Source organism: Staurois parvus, unplaced genomic scaffold (assembly GCF_062004578.1).
Source record: "Staurois parvus isolate SC_StPar_1 unplaced genomic scaffold, SC_StPar_1.0 ptg000385l, whole genome shotgun sequence".
In the NCBI taxonomy this organism is placed as follows: domain Eukaryota; kingdom Metazoa; phylum Chordata; class Amphibia; order Anura; family Ranidae; genus Staurois; species Staurois parvus.
Window position 1 is genome coordinate 736084 of NW_028318181.1, and position 25828 is coordinate 761911.

At 42.8% G+C, this 25828-nt stretch overlaps 1 protein-coding gene and 1 long non-coding RNA gene across 2 annotated transcripts; one reads left to right on the top strand and one right to left on the bottom strand.

The window, feature by feature from the left end:
* The first annotated feature begins 1575 nt into the window (after positions 1-1575).
* Positions 1576-18288, top strand: LOC149455887 (anti-apoptotic protein NR13-like). The gene is made up of 2 exons (XM_089685759.1): positions 1576-2138; positions 17083-18288. Exons 1-2 carry the CDS (start codon positions 1755-1757, stop codon positions 17212-17214), a joined length of 516 nt encoding a protein of 171 aa, XP_089541885.1. The 5' UTR covers positions 1576-1754; the 3' UTR covers positions 17215-18288.
* On the bottom strand, positions 13578-15363 carry LOC149455888 (uncharacterized). The gene is made up of 2 exons (XR_016314007.1): positions 15279-15363; positions 13578-13826 (listed from the first exon to the last, which is right to left on the bottom strand). It is a non-coding gene; the product is annotated as an uncharacterized LOC149455888 (long non-coding RNA).
* Positions 18289-25828: the final 7540 nt, after the last annotated feature.

Here is a 25828-nt window from a genome sequence, read left to right on the forward strand (position 1 = left end):
GATAGATAGATAGATAGATAGATAGATAGATAGATAGATAGATAGATAGATAGATAGATAGATGTATAGATAGACAGATAGATGTATAGACAGACAGACAGATAGATGTATAGATAGACAGACAGATAGATGTATAGATAGACAGACAGATAGATGTATAGATAGACAGATAGATGTATAGGTAGACAGACAGACAGATAGATGTATAGACAGACAGACAGATAGATATATAGATAGACAGGCAGATGTATAGGTAGACAGATAGATGTATAGATAGACAGACAGACAGATAGATGTATAGACAGACAGACAGATAGATGTATAGATAGACAGGCAGATGTATAGGTAGACAGATAGATGTATAGATAGACAGACAGATAGATGTATAGACAGACAGACAGATAGATGTATAGACAGACAGACAGATAGATGTATAGACAGACAGACAGATAGATGTATAGACAGACAGACAGATGTATAGATAGACAGACAGATAGATGTATAGATAGACAGACAGATGGATAGATAGATAGATAGATAGATAGATAGATAGATAGATAGATAGATAGATAGATAGATAGATAGATGTATAGGTAGACAGACAGATATATGTATAGATAGATAAACAGACAGATAGATGTATAGATAGACAGACAGATAGATGTATAGGTAGACAGATAGATGTATAGACAGACAGACAGATAGATGTATAGATAGACAGACAGATGCATAGGTAGATAAACAGACAGATAGATGTATAGATAAACAGATAGATGTATAGATAGACAGACAGATAGATGTATAGGTAGACAGACAGATAGATGTATAGATAGACAGACAGACAGATAGATGTATAGACAGACAGACAGATAGATGTATAGATAGACAGACAGATGTATAGGTAGATAGACAGATAGATGTATAGGTAGACAGACAGATAGATGTATAGGTAGACAGACAGACAGACAGACAGATAGATGTATAGACAGACAGACAGATAGATGTATAGGTAGACAGACAGATGTATAGGTAGACAGATAGATGTATAGATAGACAGACAGATAGATGTATAGACAGACAGACAGATAGATGTATAGACAGACAGACAGATAGATGTATAGACAGACAGACAGATAGATGTATAGATAGACAGACAGATAGATGTATAGATAGACAGACAGACAGACAGAGGTATAGGTAGAGATCTTTCCTATTAGAAGAACACTATAGACATGAAAGGCGATGTTAGATCGGAGTAAAGCTGACGATTCCAGTTCTTTCCAGTATTTTCCTCTGTGGTGTGATGACGTCAGAGAAGAGGGAACGCGCTGTTCCTGTGTATAGTACAATAGTACATTCAGAAATACCCCGGAGAGCTTCCCATGACATCATGTACAAAGGAGGGCGGAGCGATCGTTGACACGCCCTGGAATCCCCGCCTTCCATCCTGCTTCAGGAAATCCTTATTACTACAGGGAATGCTGTTTGACCAATCAGAATGCTGAGAGGCATCACACTTCATATCTGTCTCCGCATTCATGAATGGAGGGGCGGGGCCATGCGCGGCCAATCAGCGCTCACACAAGTCTAGCTGGGCTTTAAACAAAAGCTGGCTGTGTGGGGCGGCGCGGTCATAGCGGAGTGTATACGGACCGGGCTCGGTTCTGATCCGTAGATTGCAGTCCAGGCTGGGTGGGCGTGGTGCGGTGCCGGTATATGGAGTGAGCCCCCCCGTGCCCGCTCCCCATCGTACTATGTCGGATCAGCTGGTGGCGGAGAGCCGGGCTCTATTGGAGGATTACCTCCAGCGCTGCCTCCGCCGGGACTGTCAGCCTCCTCCGAGCCCGGTGGCGCAGACCCTGTGGAGGGTGACCGGGGAGATCCTCGCCAAGAACCGGGACTTCTACGAATCGTGCGAGCTGCTCCCCGGAGAGCCCCGCACTACCCTGGAGCAGGTGGCGGCTCAGCTCCCGGAGGACGGAGGACTCAACTGGGGCCGGATCATCGGGCTCATCGCCTTCGCCGGGGTCCTGCTGCAGAGACACAAGGCGGGGACCACCCCCGAGGAGCTGGCCGGCCTGCTGAGCACGTTCCTGGCGGTGCAGCACGGCGACTGGTTCCGGGAGCACGGAGCATGGGTAATCCTCTCCCTTCTATCATCTCTTCTCTATGAGAGCCGAGCTGTCAGTCACTACACGAGCCGATTCCATCGGTTGTTAAGGCTGATCCTCGTTTGGTAAATCTGTGTTTTGTGAAATCAGATTGTACAGTGTATGGCCAGCTTAAAGATGACAATCCTTTAGATGTGCCATCGACTATGTAGTAGAAGGGGCCACCAGACTGGCTTCACATTGAATGCATTGTTTCGGTTTGTCTCATACATAGTTGGCATATCTGAAGGAGATTGTACAATCAGATTGCAAAGTGTATGGACAGATTAAAGGTGAACATAATCCTATACAGTCTGTCATCTCGTTTAGCTATGCAATAGGAAGACACGTCTAAACTGGCCATTCAGGCAGATCCTTGTACTATACTAGCTCATGGGTAGACCTAAATGAGATTGTACAATCGGATTGTATGATCATATAAGTGGTGGCCATACACAGTGTCACTTAACTGAACAATTGATGTTTGATTGGACAAAAGGATGGAATTGGCCATTGATCGGATGAGCCAAAAATGGCATGGATGAATGACAGATAGTGGTGGTTTTGATTGGCCCAAGCTGGTTGTACTGACAAAATTGGCTTTGGAAAAAAAGATCAGTGTATGTAATACACAATGTCACAAAATGTCATCGATCAATCCTGCCCCCCTTTTTATTTTTTATTATTCTTCCACAACCAAAGTCGTGCCATTTTCTGTGACATGATATTCAATCAATTTTTCAAATCAAAAATTGATTGATCAGTTCTATTGCCCCGTGTATGGCCACCATAATACTCAGCAGTGTAAACTATGTCGCCCCCAGAGCAGGAGGGAGGATCCATTGGCTGCTTAACGCACTGACCGCTCAGCTGCTAAAAGATGCCGGGTGCCTGGCTGTGATGACTAGGGGCTCCGTGTGCTGTGGTCTGTGGCTGATCTGTTGCCTGTCTGTGATGACTAAGGGCTCTGTGTGCTGTGTTCTCGATGGCTGACATATTGCCTGGCTGTGTGTGGGGCGGCAGGTTGCCTGGTTGTGATGACTGAGGGCTCCGTGTGCTGTGGTCTCAGTGGCTGATCTGTTACCTGGCTGTATGTGGGGCGGCAGGTTGCCTGGCTGTGATGACTAAGGGCTCCGTATGCTGTGGTCTCAGTGGCTGATCTGTTGCCTGGCTGTGATGACTAAGGGCTCTGTGCTGTGCTCTTGATGGCTGACATATTGCCTGGCTGTATGCGGGGCGGCAGGTTGCCTGGCTGTGATGACTAAGGGCTCTGTGTGCTGTGCTCTTGATGGCTGACATATTGCCTGGCTGTATGTGGGGTGGCAGGTTGCCTGGCTGTGATGACTGAGGGCTCCGTGTGCTGTGGTCTGTGGCTGACCTGTTGCCTGGCTGTATGCGGGGTGGCAGGTTGCCTGGCTGTGATGACTGAGGGCTCCGTGTGCTGTGGTCTCAGTGGCTGATCTGTTGCCTGGCTGTGATGACTAAGGGCTCCGTGTGCTGTGGTCTCAGTGGCTGATCTGTTGCCTGGCTGTGATGACTAAGGGCTCCGTGTGCTGTGGTCTGTGGCTGATCTGTTGCCTGGCTGTATGCGGGGTGGCAGGTTGCCTGGCTGTGATGACTAAGGGCTCCGTGTGCTGTGGTCTCAGTGGCTGATCTGTGGCCTGGCTGTACACGTGTGATGACTAAGAGCTCGGTGTGTTCCAGTCTCATCAATGGCAGCTCTGAGTCATAGGCAAAGTATTTCTGCTGGAAATGGCTCATCCCCATCAATGTATACATCGTATTTGTTTAGATCGCCTGTCACTGGGGAGGTCTGATCTCTGGAAATGGCCTTTGTATGGGATATGATGACCCTTGGCTGCCACCCATACAGCATGCTTTATGTAATCCCAATCCCTGAAATGTCAGAGGATGGATTGTGTAATTTTCAGCCCTGAATCTGCAGCTTTCATTGACAGCACCCAGGTGATCTGCTGTGAGCGTCCATATTCAGGCATTTCACTAGGGTGACAGCACTCCCTCTTTCCCAGTTGTGTTCCGGTGTTGTCACCCTTTCACATAAGCTGCCATGAAGATGCACATGCATGTTCCACGGTTATAACCAATGATGTTCCCGGGTGACTCCCTGCCTCCCAGTTGTATGTCTGCGTTGTCACTCACGTATGCTGTCAGAATGAACTATTGGGTGGACTTACTAAAGGTGCATAAGCTGTTCTAGTTGCTAGGGAAAATGCAATTTGCAAGGGAGTTTTTCCCAGAGCTTAAGGTAAGTGGTGTAAGTTCACTCGCAGTGAACAGCTAATCACTTGCGAGGAATATAAAACCGTATTTTTGCTTGCATATGATGGACGTTAACTGCACTTCACATCACTCCCTAAGCTAAAGAAAAATTCCCTTCCAAAGTGCAACTAGTACTACACACTAGCTTACACATCTTGCATCTGCATGCTCCTGGGTCTAATAACTTGTTTACATGGGTGGTAAAACACTGGCTCAACCACCTGCTTATAGTTGCTGTGAACCCCTTTAAGACCTGGGCCACACTGGAATGTGTGTGGTCACGCATGTTCTGATTTTTACAGCCAATTTACTTCAATGGGCTACCAAATGTATCAGAGCATGGAAAGTACCATTTGCAATGTGAAAAAAGTACTGGTACCACGTGGTTTGGTGGCTGCAAAATGCATTGCATTAGTGAGATGCATTTGGGGTGCCATTAACAATTAATTGGCACCTGCGTGCGTCTTGCGAGGTCAGTGCATTGACTGTGCAGGAAATGTGCACAGAACACTTAATCCAGTGTGAGGTCCCTTAGGCCTGGATCCCACCTATGTGGTTTAGTAGAACTGCACTGCTGTCCATTTCACAGGTTTTCCTATGGGATGTTCACACCTGTGCTTTTTTTGAGCTGCTGCATTTTTGGAAAGGGTCAGGGGCTTAACAGCAAAAAGCAGTGTTTTTGCTACAACAGAGTTCAATGGGGAAGCTGCTGAAATGCATGTAGTGATTTTTTGCGACATTTTTGCATTTTTGGGGTTTTGTTTTAATCCTGCCCAGCAACAAAAAAGCTAAAAAAAAAAAAGCACTGCGAAGCATGCACAAAGCATTGGTGTGAACCAGGATTTAGACTTTAGAAGCCATGCACACCACTAACCTAGATGAGGGGTGAGCTACTGTGGCCCTCCAGCTGTTGAACTACAAGTCCCATCATGCCTCTGCCTTTGGGAGTCATGCTTGTAACTGTCAGTTTTGCAATGCCTCATGGGACTTGTAGTTCTACAACAGCTGGAGGGCCACAGTTGCCCATCCCTGATCTAGATGTATTCAAAGAGGCAGCATGCGGCCAGTGTGAATTGTCTGATACACAAAGATATACAATGTGGAAATGGGACTCTTGCATATGATTTTAGTGTTTGAACATTCTTCAGTGGTCACACAGTGCAGGTTATGTGTAGAACAACCAGTGTTTGTCATAGTGACCTGTGTATGCAGGCCCTGAGGGGCCCATTCACATCTGTGTCTTATAAGAGTTGTAATGTGCATTTGGGGGTCTAATGTGGCCTCCAATGTACAACCACACACCAAATGATGATCATGACTGTACATGCATCCTAGTGTAGACACCAGTTCATGTAGTCCAGTGCACTCCTTAGACCTTGTTCACTTGGGTGTATTAGAGCGTAGATCTGTGCAGTCCCATTCATGTTCATTAGGATGCAGCGGCTGCTCCCAATTCTGCAGCCTTGTGGGCTCAAATGATATGACTCAAAAGACATGACATGAACAGCACTGCCTGCACAGGGTTGTTGGGGACATGCAGGCAACACGGATGTATTCTGTAGCATGCTCATGTGGACAGCGGTTTTACATCTGGAAACCCTCCATTGAATGTTTAGCCACTGTGCATGGGATCCCAGGATTTTTGGTGCAGGTGGAAGAGGCTGTAAAACTCTGAGGCTGAAAACTGCTGCAGCTGAACAGTACAGCAAGCGATCCTAGCGTTTATGGTAGTATGTGCCCAGGGGTGAATGCCAGAAACAGACTTCTTCCATACTGCCCAAAACCAATTAATGCACTGTCCAAGTGCAGCCTCTTTCAGCCTTCCATAGAGGTTTACAGGCTGGTGACAGCAGGGCTTGTGCCCCCCCCCCCCACCAATATGAAAACACACCGGGGGTCAAAGTGCTGTGCCAATGAATATCAAGCCCAATAGGTTGGCACAGCATCCCATCGCATTGGCATTAGCAAGGGGGACCTTCTTGTTGCCAAATTTTAATGGGATCCATCCTTAAAGCGGAGCTCCACCCAATAGGGAAGTTCCACTTTAAGCCTTTGTCCCCCGCCCCCTGTTAAGGATTGGCATCTCTGGGGAGCGGGTACCTGAATTTGACAAGCACCCGCTTTCACTTCCACTGTGATCGCTTAGGCGATCAGATGCAGAAGTTGTCCTACCCCCCCCCCCCCCCCGTCACGTCAGACACGTCACGTCAGAGGTCCCCGAAGACTTCAGGGCCATTCACAAAGCGCAGCGCTTCTCGCATATGTGCAGTGGGCACCCGGCTGTGAAGCCTCAAGCTGTCACAGCTGGGTGCCCATACTGAAGATGCCGGCGCCAGGGAAAGATGGCCGGTGAAACCAGCCATGGTGAGGACACTGCTGGATCGAGAGACAGGTAAGTGGCTGTATTTTAAAAGTCAGCAGCTACAGTTTTTGTAGCTGCCGACTTTTGCATTCTTCTTTTTTTTTTTTTTTTTTTTTTTTCTTCTTCTGGTGAAATTCTACTTTAAATTGGTTGTAAACCCTTCCATGTACCCAGTGAGGTGATTGGCCTCAGAGGATATACAGATGAAACCAATATCCTTCTACATCAGTTGTACCTTTCTGTCTGCAGCTGTTTCCTCTACATTCATTCAAAGTGCAGAATTTACACAGGATCTCTCTGCTATGAAAAGCAGGGGCTGGGAGCTGAAGTTACTCATTGAGGAGAGCTCTGAGAGCTGATTGGAGGGAAGAGACACACCCCTCCACACAGGAACAGAGCTGAGGCTGTCAATCTGCTGGAGGGGTCCCTTCCCTGTCACTATTTTTGTCAGGAAAACTTGTTGGAAGTAATTCATGCTGGCAGCAATGTTTGCAGTTAGTGTTTTCCGGTTCCAGAAAGTCAAAACACACTGGAATGTGGTAAAACACATAAAAAATGCACTGGACCCCAAATTACCCAAAAAAAGCAGAAAAAGGTTCAGGAACGCATTAAAAAATGCACTAAAATGCATTAAAAAACCAGCCCTAAGTACACATTATAGAGGGATCTGCTTTGTTCATATTTCATGTCTGAGGTTTGCAACCACGTTAAGGTATACAGTACAGTGACTGCTGACTTGGAGTCCATCAGGACCCTGATATTTGCTAATGCTGGTGACTGTTGGGTGTCCTGATATTGGCAAAATGGGTCACAGGCTTTTTTTTTTTTTTTTTTTTTTTTTTTTTTTTTTTTTTGGAGTGTTATGGGCACATTTTACCACAATGCATTGGAATTCACCATGCTGGTATTTGTGTAAAGCCTCCGGCATAGGCTGCTATTTTAACTGCCCGATGTATATTGATTCCAAGGCAGTGAATCGGAGCCCGGTTTACATTGCCGCCACTACCCCGGGGGCCACGGACTTGCCTCTTCCACTAGACTTCACACAAGTAGAATGCCATGTGACAGATTTGGGATCTGCTTGTACTGATCTACTGATTGCTTACATGGCTGAGGTTGTAAACAAACGTGCTTTTTTTTTTTTTTTTTTTTTTTTTTTTTTTTTTTTTGTAGTCAGTGGGAAAGGGCTAGACTGACAGGTTTGTATAGCTGTGTCCTGTTGGGGAGCTTCACCCCACTATTGTGATCATGACCACCGAGACAGAAGGTGAAAGGAAATCCAATAACAGCTGTCAAAGAGCTGAAGGTAAAACTTGCAGTGGGACTTCCCCTGGTTTTGGGGAGATTTCCCCTCACTTCCTGTTCTGCCTAAGGGAAGGGGAGATTTCTCTGGGAGGTTTTGATGATGCATACTGTACATTTTAAAGGTTTGGGCTACTTCGCCATTCTGCTGTAGAAATGCACCCTGTGAAATGGGGGCTCCTATTGCTGATCTTGGCAACAAGCTAGTTGCCTGGCTGTCATGTTGATGCTCCTGCTTTCATGGATGTTCAAACAAAGGCCTTAAATTTTTTTTTTCTTTTTCTCAAGGAGATGGCTTTTATTCCTAGAAAGACAAATGTGTAGTAGTGGTAGCCTAAAGATTGCAGGGGAAAGGTGTGGGTCTGGTTGTGTACACATGGTTGCCTGATCTGTCCATGTGGGGTATATACAGTCAATGGCCACTTTATTAGGTTCACCTTGCTAGTGCCAAGAAAATATCCTCCACACCATTACACCACCACCAGCTGGAACAATTGATACAAGGCAGGATGGATCCATGCTTTCATGTCAAATTCTGACCCTACCATCTGAATGCAACCATTCTGCCCATTCTCCTCTGCCGTCAACAAGGCATTTTCATCCACACAACTGCCGCTCACTGGATATTCTTTTTTGGACCATTCTCTGTAAACCCTAGACATGGTTCTGCATGAAAATCCCAGTAGATCAGCAGTGTTTGAAATACTCAGACCAGCCCATCTGGCACCAACAACCATGCCATGTACAAAGTCCCTTTTAATCCCCATTCTGATGTTCGGTTTGAACTTCAGCTAGTCGTCTTCAACCACGTCTAGATGCCTAAATGCGTTGAGTTGCTGCCATGTGATTGGCTGATTAGCAATTTGTTACTGAACAGGTGTACCTAATAAAGTGGTCAGTGAGAGCGAGATGGGTCAGCTGAACGTAAATGATGGTATCCATCATCAGTGAGTATTTGTCTATTACCAGAAATCTGCCTGCTCTACAGTAAATGGATCTTTATTTCCTGAAAAGAAACAGGTGTGTTTTCCTGTTCTTTGTTGGTTCTCATTGGCAGGTTTCACAATGAAAATCAGATCTTTGTATAAAGAGCACCTGGACTGTACATTGTAGCAAGGGGATTTCCTCACTTCTGCTGTGTGGGAAGTCTTGCCAACATTGATTTCTCATTTCTTTTGAACTGAGACCCACGCATAGTTTACTCTTAAATTTTCTATACAGGTATGTTTGGGTATTTCCATTTGTACTTTACCCTGTAGCTGACACTGCTGTCGATCAGAATTGGTTCCCTAATGTGCCCATATGTATGCAGAAAATGACTGGTCATTCAAACATACACCACAGGTGTCAAACACAGGCCTGTGGGCCGAATCCGGCCCTCCAGACCATTTCCTGTGACCCTCGCACCTCTCCTGCAGGTAGCCCTTGTCTCTGCCCCCACCTTGTCTCTGCAGTCAGCAGCAGAGAATAGAACTCCTCTGCCAAATCCTGCACCTCTCAGTGTAGCTGCAGCACCCCCTAATCTCTGCCTCCCTTGGTCTCTGGTAACTGACTCCGCTCCTCCTCTGGTCCTCCTCCAGACCCTGCACTTTCTGCTTTTCAGCTTTGCACCCAAAGGGGGTGCACGGTGACAGGGAGGGTGTGGTATTCTTGACATCTGATGTAATGTGGGGTGCTGTGGACATTTAGAGCTTTATTTACTAAAGCTGGGGAGTGCAAAATCAGGCTCACTTCTGCATAGAAACCAATCGGCTTTTAACCTCCGCTTGTTCAATTAAGCTTTGGCAATAAAACCTGGAAGCTGATTGGTTTCCATGCAGAAGTGAGCTGGATTTTGCACTCTCCAGCTTTAGTAAATAAACCCCTTAGTCTTACAGATACAATCGGCCCCTTGAGGGCAATCCTAATATGGACACGGCCCACGATGAAAGGAGTTTGACACCCCTGATATACATGTAAGTTAATCGGCTCTCTCCAGTGGCCCCTTAGTGTGTTCTGCAGAAGGGTTATTGGGCTGTGAGCTGCTTTGGGGGGCAGGGACAATTGGAAGTCGAAGGGGGTTTTTTTTGGTGGGGGGGGGGGGTCGTTTTGGGGTGTGTGTTTTTGCTTTTCTACAAAGATGTAGAAGGGTTCGTTAATACATGCAAATTGATGTACCTGTCCCGAGAAAATATGGAGGTTGTCATTGCTTACCTAACCCTCCGATAAAAGCTAGTGGTCTGTGTCATTCTGATTTCATGGCTTTAAAGGACAACTGTACCTCCACTCCTGAGTGCAGTCTACAAAGAGAAATGCTCATCTTTGTCCTCAATACAGCAATCTTCAGAGTACGGCTCTCCTTGTAGGAATGAATAGTGCTGCAGCATGAAGGCTGGAGAGGACCAAGCAGGGAAACTTTTTGCCGCAAGTGTGCGTGGCTCCAAGCAGGAGCACAAAGTGATCGCTGGGTTGAGGATGAAGAGAAGTATTGATTTAATAAAGGCAAATACAGTCAGGTCCATAAATATTGGGACATCGACACAATTCTAACATTTTTGGCTCTATACACAACCACAATGGATTTGAAATGAAACGAACAAGATGTGCTTTAACTGCAGACTGTCAGCTTTAATTTGAGGGTATTTACATCCAAATCAGGTGAACGGTGTAGGAATTACAACAGTTTGCATATGTGCCTCCCACTTGTTAAGGGACCAAAAGTAATGGGACAATTGACTTCTCAGCTGTTCCATGGCCAGGTGTGTGTTATTCCCTCATTATCCCAATTACAATGAGCAGATAAAAGGTCCAGAGTTCATTTCAAGTGTGCTATTTGCATTTGGAATCTGTTGCTGTCAACTCTCAAGATGAGATCCAAAGAGCTGTCACTATCAGTGAAGCAAGCTATCATTAGGCTGATAAAACAAAACAAACCCATCAGAGAGATGGCAAAAACATTAGGAGTGGCCAAAACAACTGTTTGGAACATCCTTAAAAAGAAGGAACGCACCGGTGAGCTCTGCAACACCAAAAGACCCGGAAGACCACGGAAAACAACTGTGGTGGATGACCGAAGAATTATTTCCCTGGTGAAGAAAACACCCTTCACAACAGTTGGCCAGATCAAGAACACTCTCCAGGAGGTAGGTGTATGTGTGTCAAAGTCAACAATCAAGAGAAGACTTCACCAGAGTGAATACAGAGGGTTCACCACAAGATGGAAACCATTGGTGAGCCTCAAAAACAGGAAAGTCAGATTAGAGTTTGCCAAACGACATGTAAAAAAGCCTTCACAGTTCTGGAACAACATCCTATGGACAGATGAGACCAAGATCAACTTGTACCAGAGTGATGGGAAGAGAAGAGTATGGAGAAGGAAAGGAACTGCTCATGATCCTAAGCATACCACCTCATCAGTGAAGCATGGTGGTGGTAGTGTCATGGCGTGGGCATGTATGGCTGCCAATGGAACTGGTTCTCTTGTATTGATGTGATTGCTGACAAAAGCAGCAGGATGAATTCTGAAGTGTTTCGGGCAATATTATCTTCTCATATTGAGCCAAATGCTTCAGAACTCATTGGACGCCGCTTCACAGTGCAGATGGACAATGACCCAAAGCATACTGCAAAAGCAACCAAAGAGTTTAGGGGAAAGAAGTGGAATGTTATGCAATAGCCAAGTCAATCACCTGACCTGACTCCGATTGAGCATGCATTTCACTTGCTGAAGACAAACCTGAAGGGAAAATGCCCCAAGAACAAGCAGGAACTGAAGACAGTTGCAGTAGAGGCCTGGCAGAGCATCACCAGGGATGAAACCCAGCGTCTGGTGATGTCTATGCGTTCCAGACTTCAGGCTGTAATTGACTGCAAAGGATTTGCAACCAAGTATTAAAAAGTGAAAGTTTGATTTATGATTATTATTCTGTCCCATTACTTTTGGTCCCTTTAACAAGTGGGAGGCACATATGCAAACTGTTGTAATTCCTACACCGTTCACCTGATTTGGCTGTAAATACCCTCAAATTAAAGCTGACAGTCTACCGTTAAAGCACAACTTGTGAGTTTCATTTCAAATCCATTGTGGTGGTGTATAGAGCCAAAAATGTTAGAATTGTGTCGATGTCCCAATATTTATGGACCTGACTGTAGACTGTGCACTTTGCAAGTTCAGTTGCTCCAGAGCTTGGTAAATGCGGTTAAAGCTTCGCTTTACAAAAAATACCCAATCACATCCAAGGGAAAAAAGATGGCGTTTTTGCTTGCACATGAATGGATGATGAAAGTCAGCAGAGCTCCACTCCCCCTCATTTACTAAGCTCTGGAGCGACTGCAGTCCATGTGCCTTTAGTAAATCAACCCCATAGTCTTTTTACTATAAGCAAGAACGGAAACAATTGGGGCTCATGCATAAAACTGCGAAAAGAAAAAAAAAAGCATCAGTACAGCATTTTTTAATCCCAATCTGTGTATTGTATTCTATGGGTCCTTGCACACCGCTTTGTAAAGACCACTAAACCTTCAGAAAACTCTGTATCTAAGGTCAGTAATTTATACATCGAAGTGTGTGGACTTGTGTAATTATTTTTTAAAATTTCTTTTAAGATATTTTGGGCATAGACATTTACTTGGGTGTAATTACAGACAAAGGGAAAAATTCTGAAAGTCGCACATCTCTGCAAAACCTCGTAGGGTGTAGGACAGCCTAAGCCTGGACTCCAACCAGGCCAAGCCCCCAACGAATTTCACTCTACCCCACAGAGCTTGGTCATGGGGATCACCATGGCTAATAAATTCTGTGGGCAAAGTGAAACATGTTGGGGCGTGGCCTGGTTGTAACCCGGGTGGAGTCTCATACACCTCCTTAGAGGTTTTGCAGAGATGTGCGATTTCCATGACTTCTCCCTTTTCCACTTGATGTCTAGAGCTGAGATGAGCTCTATCCTTGTCTGCACTCCAAGCAGTTGCTACATAAGGGGACCCAGTGGAGTCTTGAGTGGCGCCGGTCAATTGTTTGGGTCTCTGTATTTGGACTATTACATACGTTTTTAGGCAGGATTTTCCTGACAAGATCCTGCATAGAGGATCAGTCCCTTCATAACAGTTGGGTGTATGAGTTCTTATGGAGATCGGGAGTTCTGCCTTTCTAATGGCTTCTGGGTCGGTGACTCAACATATTGATGATAAATCCAGGAAACCAGCATTCTTAGAAGGTTAATGATGGCAGCCTCAGCTTCTCGAAGGACGGCAGTTTTGTAGTAGAAGATATTATGGATTTACTTATAGTAGTGATATGTCCTTGGAATTGTACAATTATATGTTCAAGAACATTTGTTCTATTTTGTGGATTTGCTAGAGTATTTGAGTCTTCCAGCTACAGATGAAGCTCATAGTTCTGAGGCGATCTGACTGTTCCTATAAAGGATAGAAAAGTCTAAAGAGCAGAGTAAATATTGGCTTTCATACATACCACAGAAACAAAAGTATGAACAATGATCTTCCCCTTTTGCCTGGTATAGGAAAGGTTAATGAGAATCGCAAGGCAGAAAAGTTGTGTTTGCTCAAATTAATTGTAAAGAGCAGAGTTCCGGAAGGTATTGAGGGTATAACTGTTGACACAGTCATCTGCCAAGCAGGATTCAAACATTACCATCTGGAGACTATTGCTTCCATACTTCATTCTGCTGAATTAAGATCCGGTAAACAGCTGCTCACTTGTGTCCCTGGTCCTTCCATGGAACTGCAGTGCTTATCTGGAATAGAGAAAAGCATGCAGAGATGTATTAAATATCTGTGGGGTCATAAAAGCAAAGCTGACTTCACAGCAGAGGTCTCCACTAATCTAGCTGGTTTTTAAAATGGATGTAACTTGATATAGAACAGACAGATCTCCTATTTATCACCTGCAGTGTGAGGCCTTTTAAAGGATGGCTTGTCCAAGCTAAAGTTTCAGGTGAAATAGGGATTTAAAATGCTAGTACAGTGATGGAGGCCTTCAGGGAAGTCTAGGACCTGTGGATTCAGTACCTTTCAGGAGCCCAAGGAGGCAAATAGGTGGTTTACCTTTTGTGGAGGCAACCCTTTCCTGTCCCTGACATGATTTCCCCTTCATTATATACCCACCATTTTTCTTTGAACTCCCCCTTATCTATATACCTATTGGGTAACTACCCTAAACTTCTCATTTTTAGATGAGGAGGCATTGGGGCTTATTTACTAAAACTACATGGTGCAAAATCTGGTGCAGTTCTACATACAAACCAATCGACTTCCAGGTTTTATTGTCAAAGCTTAATTCAACAAGCTGACGTTGGAAGCTGATTGGTGCACACAGAACCTGGTACAGCTGTGCATGGTAGCCAGTTTTAGTAAAGGTCCCCCTTTATGTATCAGTCTGCCTTAAGGGGGGCTGGCTATGGAGCCCACTTATGACCAACTGACTAAAGCTGACAGGTTCAATAGAAACTGGCCGATGTGGCCCATGTCTACACCCACCTGACCAACTGACGGCTTCTGTCAAACGGGCGTGCTGGAAAAACCACAGCAGGTTACAATCTGTGTGGGTTCACGGATTCTGCTGGTCTTTGGTGAGATTTTTTTTCTTCTCATTTGTAATGGGAATAATGGAGATCCGACTACACCGGTTTTCTTGTCAGTAATGTTAATTTCTCTTGGGAGAAATCCATAACTGTTATTGGAAAAGAAAATGCTAGTATGTTGGAACTGCTGCCAGATCTCTAGTTTTGTTTTGACCAACGTCCACATGGGTTAAGACCTGCTGGATTTTTGTCTGTCCCGAGCAAGGAGATTTTATCTGGTGGCAGTAGACTGTAACACAGGAAGGGATAGAAAATCTCTGCAATATTGAGATGTTTGTGGGGAAGGGTTAATGTTTCTAAAAAGTGACCAAGTCCTGTCTCCAGCAGAGGACATGAGGGGAAACTACCCAATGGGGATGTAGTCAGATATTCCCCCCTCAAAATGAAACTTTGAGGTGAAGTGAACACCAAGTTCATCTGCTTAGGAAACCTCCCAAATACCAGCAGTTGGTATTACAGCTGTGTTGGCCTTCTACACCCCATCCCCACCATTCAACTGGTACTATCCAGAGCTTCAATTACTGAAGTCTTGGTATTTACAGCTGAATGAGTGGTAAGACATTCTACTTTGATGGAAAGTAACCACCTGGGTTCCTGTTGGCTTACCTTGGACCGATTTCAGGTTCTTCCTCACATGAGATGCATGCTCGCTGATGCCTGAAGATTGGAGTTGGGGAAAGCATTAATTCTGTTAAAGAAACCCACTTTTCAGTGTTAATGCGGATTTAGTATTTCAGGATGGCAAATAACCACAATATTGTACACAATAAAATACGGAATGGTTACAATGAGCCAAAAAAAAAAAATTATATATTTAAGGCATTGGCTTGACATCCTGCTAACTGCATTGGACCTATCATGGACTGAGTTCACGGGGCCATGTTTCACACTACAGAGTAGTTCATTTGAATGACACCCCCCTCCTCCTGCACTAGGTAAAGTGTTAAAACTCAACTCCAGACAAAACCTTTTTGGTTCTTGTTTGAGATAGAATGTAGAAGGTTTTATAATCCATTTTACATAAATTGGTGTTCTGATGGGAATATTTCTCCTCTTACCTGTTTTGATTGCCAGGAGAAAATTGGTAGACCTCTCCAGCAAGACCACCGATAGAACTAATACTTTGTCAAAAATTCCCTTCCCACTGAGTGATTAAAATAAATTGGCTGAGCTGTACGTTACCAAAAAATAAAGGGTGTAGGTCTAAACCGGCAGCACCTTGATTCACGGCTTTCAAATACTGGTGGTGGATGTAGAGGTAAAAGTGCAATTTGTTTTATGACTTGAGCGTTGGATGCCTGACATTGTGCTGTCATGCAACCAATGAAAATGAGTTTACCGCTCTGTGGCAAAAACTTAAATACCACTTGGTTATTTTTTTTTTTTTTTTTTAATTGGCTAATAATCATGTTCAGTAAATTGTTTTTCTGCAGCTTAGAGCAGTTGGTCTTTTGGGAACTGAGCTGATTGCCATAGATTAAAGTACACTTGATTGATAACAATGCATAAAAAAAAATCAGAGTATTCCATTACCAATTTTTTATTTGACCTGTTATAAAGTTTGAGTTTAGGTATGGCAGTTTTTACAAAGTTACATTGGTCCAGTGTGGATCAATGTACAGTATGTGCCATACCTCTGAAAACTAGAAATCACTGTAGTTCAGTGTTCTCTGGTTGGATGAGCTGGAGATTGGGGATGTCATTGCCCCACCGCTTTACCTCATCCGGTCAGAATGCTTTGCTTTTGTTGAAAAAATATAAAGTGTACCCTGATTGGCACCCATAGAAAACAACTTGTATTCACAATGCAGCAGGGGAGCTGTTTGGTATGGGACCTGGAAGCTAGTGGAGATCACTGTAATAGTGTTGCCTACTACAGAGGTTTCCAGCTTCAACTGGGATCCCACCGGTATGGCACATGCTTGCTTTGGTCCAAACTGGACCAATGTAACTATAAAATGTTGCCATACCTAAACTTGAGCTTTAAATAATGGCTTCTGCCTTACGATGGCTAAGAAGCTAAATTGACAAAGAAGCTGGTAACTACATAATGGCCTCATGCATATGGACCTTCGGAGGTGTAAAATCTTTCCCAGGAAGCTGCAGATGGCACATACAGCCAGCCACAGAAGTAAGTGGTTGCTGTTGTACTCTGATTTATGTCAATGTGTTTGTGCATTGCCCTTTACACACGTGATGTATTTCTCAAATGCAGAGCTTCTGTCCTTTGGGGAAAATGTCTTGAACATGTAATATCTAGTACAAGAGTGCACAGCCATTAACATCAATGGTTGGCTATACACTCCACCTGTGGCTTCCTAAGTACAGAACAATTAGAACAGCTAAGATATTGGTGCCAACTGTATTGGTCAAAATATTGATGTGTTCTTTGTTTTTCTTTGTCTTTCAGGAGGGATTCCACAAATTTTGTAGCAAGCATGAAACTGGCCAGATACAAGATAACAGTAGGTTTTCCAATGCCTTGATGGCAGCTGCTGGTTTTGGGATTGCTGGATTAGTCTTTCTCCTGACCGTAAGATGAACTATCGAGGAAATACCTGCCACCAATGATCACCAATACCTTCATGGACCATCACATAGGACCTTGTTCTCAGCTGTTGTTGCCAAAGATTTTGCGTCGAGACTTTCAGAAGGATGGATTTGGCCGATGTGTAGCTTGGAACAATTGTGCACTGCCATTTCACTGTAAAATGTTCTTGTGGGTTTTTGTTTTTTAATGGGAGCACAAACTGCTTTTTTTTTTCTTTAAATGTTGTGATTGGTGAATTGGCAAAATTAGACCAAAAACAATTAAAATACCTTATATGATATCATGTAAAATGCACTAGATAGGGTTTTTGTTTTTCTCCTAAGATTTACTGGTAGCGTTTTAAATTGTAAGTGTAAAACATATTTGTGTAAGACAACATTTTAGGGTGATCTTACATTTTAGAAGCTTTTATAAAGTTACATTAGAATAATTGCCCCCCCCCCCCTATTTAAATAACTTGGATCTAAGAAAATCATGAACACACAACAGAACTTATTAGAAGCCAAAGAGCAGGTTAGTATAGATTTGACACAGCCATTTTGACTTTGGCTTTCAAAGGGTTTAGCAGTCACTGATGAGAAAATAATTCCTTATTGGCTGCTTTGTGTTGCACTTTTCCTAAAGAAAAGTTGGTGTCTACTAGAGCACACTACTTAAAGTCCCACACGAATTTTGGGACTATTAGGTCACAGGTAACAAATATTTCCTGATCCAGTTCAGTGATGCGGAACATGCAGCTATTCTAGTCATGAGGATTGTACATTTAAATTAAGTAGCACATGGTCTTTCTTTTTAAACATTCATGGTAAACTAGTGGAAGTTTTTGATAAACGTTTCACTGCTAATATATTAATTTTAACCTATACTTGGCAAAATTTGTATTTATGCTATAATATATTCAGTTAGGCCAACCCATGGAGATCTGGCATCTCTGTGTAAGCATTTGTAACTTTTTTCCAAGGAAAAAACAATAATATATTCAATTGTGCTTGATGTATGATCTGTACCATATTTTTATTTTTATGAACACGTATCATGTTTTAATAAATATCAGCATTTGCGATACACTGGAGCCTTCTGTTTTTGTGTTTTCCCACATGTTGTGTTGATATTCCACTTGCACACACTATTTAGATTGAAATGGTCATCCTGAAATAGTTTTTGCTTATTGGGTGTATAAAGATTACCTGGTATATCACAACTTTAACATCTAAAACTACCTTTCTCAGCCCATTCAACACACAGAAACCCTTTAAATAACTTTCTGGTTTTGGGAGCCCCTGCTAAAATGTACTATATCTACAATTCAAGGTACATTAGTGTGGTGGTCCATAGAATGCTCCTGTCACTTGTGGTCACCCCCTTACAGATGGCTAAAAGATTAATGGTGTCAGTGGGAATGTATCTGAGAGGTAGAAATTGCTCATGGAATGCTAGGGTGAACCTCTGGATGAATCCTAGGGTTCCATGGAACTCTGGTTGAGCAACACTGCTTTAAACGTCTGGTGGGGGTCAGGGCACAATGCATTCCATCTGTTGGGAGTTTGGTATACATAACTGCTTTGAGTGTTGCTCCTCAGTGCAGCTGGTATGATTGTTCTAAAAAATATCTAAGATACAATTTCATGCTCTGATCACCCAAACACTACAACTGTAAGCTTCTAACAATCACTGCGATGCATGAAATATTTTTTTTTTTGCAGGCACTTGACACTGATGATAAGTTATGCAGTGGACAAATGCAGTCTGTAGTTTATACATTATACATAACTCAAAGACCAACACAATGTTCTTGCAGAATACATTGAATGTTTGAATAAAATTGTCATTTGCCAAGAGGGGATACCCTGTTAAATTAAGGGAATGGCTTTTTTTCTGTTTTAATATACTAAAAATCAGAAACCCCTTGATTTCAAATACACTGCTCAAAATAATTAAAGGAACACTTTAATCAGAGTATAGTATCAAGTCAATCAACTCCTGGGATATTGATCTGGTCAGTTAAGTAGCAGAGGGGGTTGTTAATCAGTTTCAGCTGCTTTGGTGTTAATGAAATTTAACAGGTGCACTGGATGGGCAACAATGAGATGTCTGCCACTGGCTCACTGTGCTTTTCAGATGAGAGCAGGTTCACCCTGAGCACATGTGACAGACGTAAAAGGGTCTGGAGAATCTGTGAAGAACATTGTGCTGCCTTTAAAATCGTTCAGCGTGACCATTTTGGTGATGGGCCAGTGATGGTCGGGGAGGCATATCCATGGAGGGACACACAGACCTCTACAGGCTTGACAATGGCACCCTGACTGCCATTAGGTATCGGGATGAAATCCTTGGACCTATTGTCAGACCCTACGCTGGTGCAGTGGGTCCTGGGTTCCTCCTGGTGCATGACAATGCCCAGCCTCATGTGGCGAGAGTATGCAGGCAGTTCCTGGAGGATGAAGAAATTGATACCATTAAATGGCCGCCACACTCTCCTGGCTTAAATCCAATAGAACGCCTCTGGGATATCATGTTTTCATCCATCCAACGCTGCCAGGGTGCACCTCAGACTGTCCAGGAGCTCAGTGATGCCCTGGTCCAGATCTGGGAGGAAATGCCCCAGGACCCTATCCATCGTCTCATTAGGAACATGCCCCAATGTCAGGCATGTGGGGGCCATACAAACTGAGTACCATTTGGAGTTGCTGCAATAAAATTTCAGCAAAATGGACTAGCCTGCATCAATTTTTTTTTTTCCACTTTGAGTTCAGTCCTCTGTAGGTTGTGGTGGTTTTTTTTTTTTTTTTTTTTTTGAGCAGTGTACATATAATGGATGTCACTCGGAATATTGCTGGAATTTGAATGTATTTAATACCTTTTTGGATGAATTAAGTGAGAGATTGACCATATAGCTTCTCATTCCCCCTGTGGAGATTCTGATGAGACTTCCCTACTGTCTGAATACACTGATCAGCACCGATGGCTATAGCCGCCAGTGCTGATTTGAGAGAATTTATTCAACAGGTCGATTTTTACACAAGTTGGTCGAAAGCCTGTCCATACATGGATTAAATTTGGCAAGTCCCTGCTGAACCAGTCGATTTCTATCCATATATGTCTGGTTTAAATTGTGCATCTGTATGCAGATATGAATTTCAACTACATGTACCCATTTGCCTGGAGTTTCACTTTAAGCTACAAACCACCACTATAAAGAGTTATAGCTACTTCTTGTTTAAGAATTGCATAAAGTGGCTGCATATCCCCTTTACTATTTTTTAAGTTTGTCTTTTGGAGCATCAATTCCTGATTCTGAAATGAGAGGAGGAAGTGTTTTCAAAAATCTGTGAATTTTCTATAGGGGTTTCTCCTTAATGATGCAAGTTTCCACGCAATAAAATTTCCACTGCAGATAGCTATTTTAAATAGTTTCAAATCCTTCAGCACAAGGGACATAACATACAGTTTGTATGGTGTGTTCCTCGTGCTGATTCCTGTTATTACAAGCCTCCCCCTGTCCATGTCTTCTCCCCCTTTTTGGCATTGCTGTCTTCCAGGGTAGTGGGGGTTAATACAACTAAGGGGCTGTCACAGGCTCTTATCAAAAGCACGACTGCCCACCCTTTCTGTCCAGCTCCACTTTATGGAAGCTGTATTATGACTTCTACGAATGGAATGTGATCTCTAAATGGAAGATGGATGGGTGATTGAATGGTCCACCGCCCCCATCCACAGATCCTGTTTCAGTAGGGCAGTAAGGGTAGGCATAAATGGGTCACTGATATGTAAATATCAGTGCTTAAAAAAAAAAAAAAAAATCACATCACTGCTACCAGCAAAAAGGGGAATTGGGGGGGGGGGGGGGGGGAGTTTATTTTCCCAAGGTTGGGTTCAGCATCTGAACTTCTTTGAAGTTTGCCTGGTCCTGGGGCAGTTCATCTTATCCTCCTATTTCAAGTGGACACGGTCTTGTAGTTGCAGAAGTTTGTTTAGAGGTACTCGTGTTTGATAGGTTCCCCATTCTCTAAGACAAGGTGGGTGTCGGGACCCTCTCTTTTAAACCATAGTTATTTTGGTAACATGGGATTAGCAATATGGGGGGGGCAGTATAGTCTTTAGAGATTTAAAATTGTCAAGAAATTAGGTGGCTAAAGACAGGTTCTCAATTTGCAGTGGATCAAAGAGCACATATGGATGTAGTGGTTCAACACAGTCTCTGAAGTTGATTATTCAGTTAGTCCAACCAGGAGGCTTTGTGGTTTCAGTTGTTTTTAAGAAGGTGTACCTGAACATATCCATAGATCCTGCATATCAAGAATTATTGAGGCAGCAGCTGGTCAGTGATTCCAGTTAACTCCCCTGCCCTTTAGGGTTTTAGCATCCCCATGCACCTTCACAAAGGTGTTAGTAGTAGTGTTGCTAAGAAAGATGGGTGTAAGGGTACACCACTAACAAGACAGTTTTGCTGGCCCAGATGTAAGTGACTCTGGTTGAGCACAGAGACAAAGTGTTAATGTTATTGGAGACTTTTTTGGTTACATTGTGAATTACAAAAATCATCTACTCCCAATGAGGGACTTGAGATATTTGAGTAGGCTTCAAAACACTCCAGAATATAAGATCTTTGCTGGACAACAAGTTACCAGTCAGGAAGGGAATAACAATTGCTCCCTATGCTTTGTTCCTACAAATGAGACAATAGGGTTGAGGTTTTTACTAAAGCTAGGTACATGTGGCTTGAAATGCAGCCTGTACAGCAGGGACTGTGTGTAGCCCTCCCTGTTTGACAGAAATTGTTCCTGCTGGAAAACCTTGTTTGATCTGCAGCCTGGAGCCAAACTTCACTAAGGATGGAACACACTTTCATGTAGAAGAAAAATAATAAAAACAGTATTTTTTTCCTGCATGTGATTAGAAGATGGAAGTCAGGAGAAGCTTCATCTCATTCACTAAGCAAAAGGAATATCCCTTGAAAAGTGAACAGGCTATTTGGCTTACATAAATCAACCTCAATGTCTCAATGGGAATTTTAATGGCACCGATCCTCATGATACAGTGGGCACCATTTCCAACATCTGTTCCTATCTCATTGGAAGATTTGAATCACCAGGGACATGCAAAGTAAATAATTTTCAGTATGACTATTTACACCCCACTTCATTGACCATACTGTAGTTCTGACAGATGACACTTTTATGAACTGAAAAGCCACTGTCAGGTTGGGACAGCTATGTTATGTCCTACATTTTGGCCTTAGGGTCAGTGGTCTCTACACTACAGGCTTTCCAACACATTCACCTGGTTCAGTTTGTCCTGCTGAGGTTGGACAATAGGACGCCAGAGACCTTTTTCAGGAAGAAGACGTACAGTGAGTACAAGCATGCTGCAAGAAGTGGAACCCATAATAACATGGTCACAGGCATTACTGCAGTATTTAACAGAATCTAGCTATTTACATCAAGGCAAAGATGTTTGTGAGCACTACGAAGCCTGGCACTAACCGTCTATAAGAAAACCTGGATAAAGTATATTTAGTCACAGTAGTGTGTTTTGACCCAGTAAAACTTCAAGTTCAAAACATTTGTATGTTCCTTCATGGGCAGAGACTTTTGATTAGTGTATATTGTTAAGTATTGCCGAATCTTATACTTTAATGTCCTAGTAATCAGCACTCTCTATAAGTGAGATGAAATCTCTGAAGTGGGGACACTGTCTATAAATAAAACAAGACCGAGGATCTATTTCTTCCCCAGCCTGTTCACAACTAAATACATAAAAGAATTGGATGGAGTTGGGCTTTGTATGTATTGGCAGCAGCATGGTTTTGTAGGAGGGAGATATTACTCGTGTGCACTACAGAAAACCCTAGGATGAAACTCGTCTCTGGCCATAATGTACAAGGGATGTACGAAAGTAATGCAAAAGTGGGCATATATATTTCATTAACTTAAATAGATTGTTCAAATTTCACATGTTGGTAGAGTAACTCTTCCTCTATAGTAAATCTTTTTCTTTTTCATTGCAATTAAATAATGGCTTCCAAGAAGAAGCAATGCTGAGTTCTTGATGAAGGAGGGGTTCAGGCTGTCCGATATGTACAGAAGGCTACAGAATGCTTACAGAGATTACACAATTGACCAGCCAATGGCAAGACATTGCTCTCATCAATGGTGTCATACCCATAAACATTCTGTAGCTTTCCATGGATGTTGGGAAACCTGCACCTCCCCTGTATCAAGAACTTCATGACAACGTGTTGCTTCTGCTTGGAATCCATTATTTACTTGCAACGAAAAAGAAAAATTACTATGGAGTTACTCAACCAACATGTGAAATTTGAATGACCTATGTAAGTTAATAAAAAAGTTATGACCGCTTTTGCATGACTTTCGGTAAAGCCCTTGTAAATCTGTAATTCACTGTCCATATGGCTGCATATCCCCTTTACAAAAGTGTCAATGAGCCATGCCAATGCTGATGGAAAATAGTAGTTTATGAGAGGTGAGAAAGCATATGTTCAACAATGTTTCAACAGCTGGCATCACAACCTACTTATATAAAAATGACTCCAATATTTAGATTTACTTGCATAATCAAAAAAAAAAAAAATGAAAAAAAAATACTATGGTAATGGTACCTTATCAATGAGCGGTGAATTTAAAATGCCATTTATACCAAAGCATTTGGAGGGCACATAACTTGCTCTTCCTCACAAGGCCACAGACTCAAAGCAAGTCTCTGACCAATCTGTCATTATTGGATAGAACATTTGCTAATGCCTCTTGCACGTTTAGCTTTGCACCTCCTTTTTGAAACCATAACTTTCTGTTTAAACATCTGTTACTAATAGCTGAAAGCATCAGACGTGTAATATAATTACTGTGTTTATTTACATGCCTTAGGAGCTGTTAATAATTCATGTGCAGTACATGATTGCAATGACTTTCAGCCATGAACAAGTGTACAAATTGTTTCCTAAAACCCGTGTCTGCATATTCTAAAGACTATATGCTCACACGACTTTGATTGATCATTTTTGATTAAAGAAGAATTAAATTCATAGCCACTGGATATCTAGCAAGGAAATATAAATAATGGATAGGTGCACACTGCAATGTTTTTAAGATTGAAAACAAGATTAGAAGAAAAGAGTAAATTACATCAGGGCTTGAATCTTATTTCGTGCATTCTTAAAGACTTTACATGCCTTCTCCATTTGATTTTAAGTCACCAAGATGCTTTGGAAAGGCTAGGCATGTATGGAGCCATTTTTAGATGATAATTTGTGTATTTGACTGTTGAATTGGGGGTAACCCTAATCACACAACTGGAATAGTACCAATCTCATTCTTGGCAATAACTGACACACAAACAGTGGCAGGGAAGAAATGTTGGGCCTTCAGCTGAACATACAGTTAGATCCATATATATGGACACAGGAACAATTTTAGATTTTTTCAGGCATTTAACAAAACATATTCAAGCTATAGTTATATAATGGTTATGGGCTGAAAGTGCACATTCTCAGGTTTAATTTGAGGGTATGTACATCCAAATTGGAGGAAGGGTTTAGGAATTACAGCTCTTAAGAGTAGTCATCCCTTCTTTTTCAAGGGACCAAAAGTAATTGGACAATTGAATTAAAAGCTGTTTCATGGCCAGGTGTGGGCTACTTCTTTGTTGTTTCTTCATCAATTAAGCAGGTAAAAGGTTTGGAGTTGATTCTAAGTGTGGTATTTCTGTGAACCTACATCATGCGTTCAAAGGAGCTGTCCATGCAAGTGAAACAGGCCATTGTAAGGCTTCAAAAGAAATATTTTCATCAGAGAGATAGCAGCAACATTAGGAGTGGCCAAATCACAGGTTGGTACATTCTGAGGAAAGAAGAACGCACTGGTGAGCTCTGCAATATAAAAAGACATGGATGTCCACAGAAGACAACAATGGTGGATGATCGCAGAATCCTCTCTATGGTAAAGAAAAAACCATTCACAACATCCAGATAAGTGAAGGACACTCTCCAGGAGGTATCATTGTCAAAGTCTACAATCAAGAGAAGACTTCACAAGAGCAACCACAGAGGGTTCACCACAAGGTGCTAACCATTCATAAGACTGAAGAATAGAAAAGCAAGATTAGACTTTGCCAAAAAACAGCTAAAAAAGCCAGACCAGTTCTGGAAAAGAATTCTTTGGATGGATGAAACTAAGATTAATCTGTACCAGAATGACAGGAAAAAAAAAAGTGTGGAGAAGGCTTGGAACAACCCATGATCCAAAGCACACAATGTCATCTGTAAAGCATGGTGGAGGCAGTATGATGGCATGGGCATGCATGGCTTCCAGTGGCACTAGGTCACTGGGGTTTATTGATGATGTGAAAGAAGACAGAAGCAGTCGGATGAATTCTGCAGTGTTTACAGATATACTGTCAGCCCAGATTCAGCCAAATGCAGCAAAGTTGATTGGATGGCACTTCACAGTACAGATGGACAATGATCCCAAACACACTGCAAAAGCAACCCAGTAGCTTTTGAAGGAAAATAAGTGGAATATTCTGCAATGGTCGAGTCAATCACCTGATCCCAAACCAATTCAGCATGCATTTCACTTGCTGAAGGCAA